The following is a 7,022-nucleotide window of genomic DNA, read 5'->3' as shown; positions in this document are numbered from 1 at the left end:
CCTCTCACTGATGCAACTTGCAATGGCTCGTGTCTCTCACCTAGCATTTTCCATTCAAGGTGATCATTAACCTTGGACTTCCCTTCTCAAGCTCGCAAGAGATAACTAATGGATGTCTTCTTAGAGTCTAAAAGCTTACCAAGTGTTGGCAATTCTAGAAAATCCCACCTTCAAGTCACCTCCCAAAAGCTCGCAAGAGATAAACTAGTACATCTCCATGGACAGAGATCACTTGCCTTACCAAGTGTTGGCTCAGGTGAATTGAAGGTGTTTTAAGTTAACTAAAAACATAGAAATCATTAATGGGTTACACTTTCTCTTCATTAATGGCTAAAACAACAAAACTACCAATTCTTGCATTTGAGGCCTTACCCGGCAACCTTAGCTCCAAGGAACTAAAAGCCTAGCCACTCATTCTCTGAGGAAACATCCTCAGAGCTTGTTTGGCTAGTAAGAAAAATTAAATAAATATATACAATCAAAACGAGAGGGTAAGACAGAGCAAAGGCTCTGTATTTTACTTCCTTGCAAAACTATACAAAGTTGTCTAAGAACAAGCTTCTCGTTCTTCTTGTAATGGTAATTTACGAACAATATATATGGGGTTATTTACCCTTTGTTCTTGCTTAAAGACTAAGGAATCCTATGATAGGTGGATTATAAGGAGAGTTTGGGGATTTAGACATCAAATATCTAAAGCAAAAAATCTCAAAATGTCGGTCGCAAATATCGGGAAGCTTCAGGAGAATTTCACAGCCGTGCAAGAGGGCTGCGAAATTTTGCAGCATGAAGGACACCATTTCGCAGCCATCCTCTTGTGATTTCGCATCCAAAGGCTGATTTCACAACCTTGTAAAATTGGCCTTCAGCTTGGTGTGATCGGCTTCCAATGGCTGTAACTCCTTCATTTCAGCTCTGAATCGCGTACCGTTTGAAGCGTTGGATTGCTGACTTCCCGAGCTTTGAAACGACATATAGTATGCATAATTTAGGCTCTAGGAAGTACTCCAAAAGTGGCTGACAGTGGCTGTCCTCTAGAATGCTTCATGGTGGATTTCTCTCTTTGCTTTCCCTCCTTGCATTCCGGATTTGCTTATGGCAAAGAACTTTAAAGCTTCAAAGCTTTGGTTCTTCATGTTTCTGAGCTTTCCATTGCTTTGCCATGGATTCCAAAGAACTCTCCTCAATCTCGGATTGCTTTGGTGATCAAATTACTAACAAAAACACCAAAACTTACACAATTTGATTAGAAATGATTGCAAAGGTCCTTAACATGCCAATTGGGTTAAAAGGTAATAACTACTACTCAAGAATATTTAAAAGAGTTAATTACAAGCTATCAAATAGCACTTTTTGAGCAGTAATCAATTGCAGGGCAAGGCCATTCCACTCCGAGCTCTATTTTGACACAGCCACTTTCAGACTTCAGCCCGAGCTCAGGAATTCTTTCCATTTGCTACAGAGGTACCATATGGAGCACTTGCTGACCCCCAGGGATTTTTTCTATCCCCGCGTGGCATTAGACTTTTATCAATCCATGACCACAAACCAGGTCCGGGATCCTACAGTCATCCATTTTACCATAGATGGATGCCATGGTATTCTGGGAGCCCGACATATAGCAGAGGCACTCCATATTCCTTATGAGCCAGCACGTCCAGAGGATTTTCGATTCTGGACTCATCCTGCACAGAGCGACATAGTTCACACTTTGTCTCGAGGGGCATCCTCGCGCCACTATCTATTGAGGAAGGAGCTTCCTCCCAGCATGTTCTTCATTGATGCACTCCTGCACCATAACATCTTTCCACTTCAGCATTGGGTCTAGAGGAGAGGAGTTTTGATGGATGGTAATGGTAATGGTGACGATAACCGTAATGGTGATGGTAATGATAATGGTGACAATAACCGTAACGGTGACGGTAATGGTAACGGTGATGATAACGGTAATGGTAATAGTGACGGTAACTGTGACGGTAATGGCAACTATCACAATGACGATAACGGTGATGGTGACAGCGAGGGTAATGACGATGGTGATGGTGACAGTAATGGCGATTACGGTGACGGTCATGATAACGGTAATGGTATCAATAACGGTGAATATGACGGTGACAATGACGATGACTATAACGGTAACAGTGACAGTAATGGTCACGGTCACGGTAATGGTGATGGTAACGGTCACTATATCAATAACAGTCATAGTAATGATGAGAGTAGCGGCAACGGTAACGGTATCAGTGACGGTAACAGTAACGGTAACTGGGACGGTGATGGTGACGGTAACGGTCACTGTATCGGTAACTGTTATAGTAATGATGAGAGTAATGGTAACGATCACAGTAACAGTGATGGTAACAATAACGGTAATGGTAACGGCAACGATAACTATAACAGTGACTGAAATGGTCACGGTAACGATCACAGTCACGGTAATAGTGACGGTTCTGAAAATGGTAATGGTAATTGTCACAATCACGATAACGGTGACGATAAAAATAATGGTGGCAGTGACAATGGTGGTAATGGTGACTAGAATGATAAAGGTGACGGAAACAATGACAGTAATGGTTACGGTGATGGTAACAGTAATAGTAAGGGTAACGGTGACAGTGATGGTGATCGTGACTGTAACGGTAATGGGAAGGGTGACTGTGATGGGGATGGTAACGGTAATGGTAACGATATCGTGGACAGTAACCATAATCGTAACGGTGACGATAACGGTAACGGTGATGGTAATGGTAACAGTAACAGTAATGGTGACGATAACCATAACGGTAATGGTAACAGTGATGATAATGGTGACAGTAATAGTAATGGTGACAGTAATAGTAACGGTGATGGTAACAGCAACAGTGGCGATAACAGTCATAGTAACGATAATAGTGATGATAACAGCGACGATGACGATGACGGTAACCACAACGGAAAGGGTGATGATAATGGTCATGATGATGGTAACAGTGACGATTATGTTGAAGGTCATGGTAACGGTGACTGTAATAGTGACACTAATGGCTACGATAACGATAATGATAACTGTAATGATAACAGTGACGGTGACGGTAACAGTCACGATAACAGTGACGATAATGTCGTCGGTAATTATAACGGTAATGATGATGATAACGGTAACGGTTACAGTAAGAGTGATAGTAACGGTTATGATAACGGTAAAGGTAATGGTAACGGTTATGATAATGATGACGGTAACAATGATGGTAACAATCACGGTCACGGTCACGGTAATAGTGACGGTAATGGTGATGGTAACGGTGATGGTAACGGTGATAGTAACGGTGATGCTAACAGTGATGGTGACGGTCACAGTGACGTTAACGGTGACGATAATGATAATGGAGATTATAATAGTGATGGTCACAATGATGGTAATAGAAATGGTGACGCTACCAATAACGATGATAGTAACAATAGCGATAACGTTTATAGTGACGGTAACGATAATTGTCTCGGTAATGGTCACGATAACGGTTATGGTGACGGTAACGCTAACGCTAACGGTAGCAATAACAACGACGGTGATGGTTATCATAACGATAATAGTAACGGTGATGGTACTGGTGACGGTAACGGTAACCGTGACAGTAATAGTGACATTAACGGTTATGGTGATGGTAATGGTAATGGTAACAATGACGGTCAGAGTAATGGTAATTGTAATAGTGACGGTGATAATAACAGTGACGGTGACGGTGACTGTAACGGCTATGGTGACGGTGGTAGAAGCAGTAACGGTAGTGCTAAGGGCTATGGTCACTGTAACGGTAATGGTAACAGTAATGGTAATGGTCACGGTAACGGTGACGATAATATTAACGATAATGGTAATTGTTATGGTGACAGTAATAGAGACGGTAAAGGTGATGGAAATGGAGATGGTAACAGTAACAGTGACGGTAAGAGTGATGGTGACAATAACGGTTATAGTAACGGTTACGATAACGATTACAGTAAAGGTTATGGTCACGATAATGGTAATGGTAACGGTGATGGTGACAGTTATAGTGACGGTAACTGTAATAGTGACGATAATAGTGACTGTTACGGTAATGGTCACAGTCACGATCAAGGTAACGATGATGGTAATGGTGACAGTAATGGTAACAGTGATGGTAAAAGTTACGATAACAATCATGATAACGGTAAGGATTAGAGTAATGGTAATAATAATAGAAACAATAACGGTAATGGTGATGATGACTATAACTGAAATGGTGACTATGACGGTAATGGTGATGGTAACGGTCACTGTATCAGTAACAGTCATAGTAATGATGAGAGTAATGGTAATGGTGACGATAATGGTGATGGTAATGGTAACGATGACGATGACAGTAATGGTTAGGGTAACAATTATGATGACGGTGAAAGTAACGGTTATGATAATAGTATCGAAGATGGTAATAGTAATGGTAAGGGTAATGATAACTATAACGGTGTGGGTAATGATAACGATGATGGTAATGGTAACGGTGACAGTAACAATAATGATGACTGTAACGGTAATGGTGATGGTAACGGTGATGGTGACAGTCACAGTGACGTTAACGGTGACGATAATGAAGATGATAACAGTGACGATCATGATGATGGTCACGATGACGATAATAGAAATGGTGACGCTAACGGTAACAATGATAGTAATTGAAACGGTAACGTTTATAGTGACGATAACGGTTAGGGTGACGATAATGGTAATAGTAACTGTAACAATAACGGTGAAGGTGACGGTAACAATAACGGTGACGGTTATTGTAAAGATAATAGTAACGGTGATGGTGTCGATGACAATAGCAGTAACCGTGACAGTAACAGTGACGTTAATGGTTAGGGTGATGGCAACGACAATGGTAACAATGACGGACAGAGTAATGGTAATTGTGACGGTTACGATAACGGTAACGGTGATGGTAATGGTTACAGTAACGATCACGATAATGGTAACGGTTAGAGTAACGGTAATGGTGATGGTTATAATAACAAAAACAATAATGGTAACGATAACAGTGATGGTAAAAGAGACGGTAACGGTAACGGTGATGGTAATAGTAACGATGACGATGACGGTAACGGTCACGAAAATGGTGAAGATAACGGTATCATGGACGGTAACGGTAATGATAACGATAACGGTGATGATATTGATAACGGTGACAGTAATGGTAACGATAATGGTAAAGGTAACGGAAACGGTAACGATGACGTTGAAGGTAATAGTGACAGTAACGATGATAGTAACAGTAACGATGAAGGTAACGATGACGGTAACGGTGACGGTAACTTTAACGGTAACTGTAATGGTGACGAAAATGGTAATGCTGATGATAATGGTCACGATTACCATAACGGTAACGATAACAGTGATGGTAATGACAATAGTCACGGTAACGGTGATGTTAATGATAACATTGATGATAATGATGACAGTAACAGTAACAATGACGATAACAGTAAGGGTGAAGATAATTGTCATGATGACGGTAACAGTGACGGTGAAGGTAACGGTAACGGTAACGGTCACGGTCACGGTCACGGTAATGTTGACGATAACGATGACTGTGATGGTAACGATGATGATGACGGTAACGGTGATGGTGATGGAAACAGTATTGGTAGCAGTGATGATAACGGTGACAGTAATGGTGACGATAACAGAGATGATAATGATCACGGTAATGGTGACAGTAACAGTAACGGTAATGGTAATGGTAACGATAACGATAACAATGATGATAGTCGTAACTGTCACAGTAACGGTCACTTTAATGGTTATAGTTATGGTAACGGTAATCGTAACGGTGACGGAGACAATAATGGTAATTGTAACAGTGACGGTGATAGTAACGGTGACGATAAAGGTGATGGTAACAGTGATGGTAAGGGTGATGGTAACAATGACGATAACGATTATGGTGATGGTAATGGTAACGGTGATGGAAACAATAACGGTAATGGTAATGGTGACAGTCACTGTATCAGTAACAGTGACGATATCGATTATGGTGACGATCACTGTAACGGTCACCGTAACCATAATGATAATTGTCACAATAATAGTGATGATGTCGGTGACGATAATGGAAACACTAATAGTGACGACAATGGTGACGGTTATGGTACTAGTTACGGTAAAGGTCACGGTCATGGCAACGATCACAATAATGGTGATGGTAAAGGTGACGATAATGGTTATGGTGACGGTAATGATAACGGTAATGGTAACGATAACGGTGATAGTAACAGTAACGGTAACGGTAACCGTAATAGTGACAGTAATGGTAACTATAACAGTGACAGTAATAGTAACAGTAATGGTAACCATTACAGTGATAGTAACAGTAATGGTAACGGTAACCATGATAGTAATAGTAATAGTAACAGTGATGGTAATGGTATCAGTAACTGTAATGGAAACGGTCATGGTAACAATGATGGTAATAGTAATGGTAATGGTCATGGTAACGGTGACGGTAATGAAAATAATATCGATGAAGATAATGGTATCGGAAACAGTGACGATAATGGTGACAGTAACGGTGACGGTAATGGTGATAGAAATGGTGACGGTGACAGTTTAGGTAACGGGGAAGCTCAAGTCAAGATGGATAGGCCCTTTCATTATTCACCAAGTGCATCTCAATGGAGTGGTGGAATTACTAAATTCCAATAGCACTAACACTTTTAAAGTCAATGGTCATCGTCTCAAGCCATTCATTGAGCCATTCAAGCAAGAAAATGAGGAAATCAACCTCCTTGAGCCATAGAAAGCCTAATCAGAAAAGGGTTAGATGGACTTGGTTTCACCAAAGTCTATATTTTTTTTGTTTAATTGTATTAATTTATAAGCTTTATTAATTATTTTGATTTTGATTTTTGTCTTAAATTGTGTTATTTATATGTAACTTAATCTTTTTGAATGATCAAAATCAGGAGGAATTGCACAGAAATTGAAAGAAGGTAGCTAAGAACCAAGAGGAGCTCAAAAGCAAGATATT

General features: G+C 40.5%; 1 protein-coding gene across 1 annotated transcript; it reads right to left on the bottom strand.

Annotated features, from left to right (window-relative positions):
* Positions 1-1,577: 1,577 nt before the first annotated feature.
* Positions 1,578-6,484, bottom strand: LOC117910400. The gene is made up of 2 exons (XM_034824472.1): positions 1,802-6,484; positions 1,578-1,685 (listed from the first exon to the last, which is right to left on the bottom strand). Exons 1-2 carry the CDS (start codon positions 6,482-6,484, stop codon positions 1,578-1,580), a joined length of 4,791 nt encoding a protein of 1,596 aa, XP_034680363.1.
* Between the last annotated feature and the right edge of the window lie 538 nt (positions 6,485-7,022).

The sequence above is a fragment of the Vitis riparia genome, unplaced genomic scaffold, assembly GCF_004353265.1.
Source record: "Vitis riparia cultivar Riparia Gloire de Montpellier isolate 1030 unplaced genomic scaffold, EGFV_Vit.rip_1.0 scaffold730_pilon_pilon, whole genome shotgun sequence".
In the NCBI taxonomy this organism is placed as follows: domain Eukaryota; kingdom Viridiplantae; phylum Streptophyta; class Magnoliopsida; order Vitales; family Vitaceae; genus Vitis; species Vitis riparia.
This window is presented reverse-complemented; position numbering and strand designations above follow the sequence as displayed.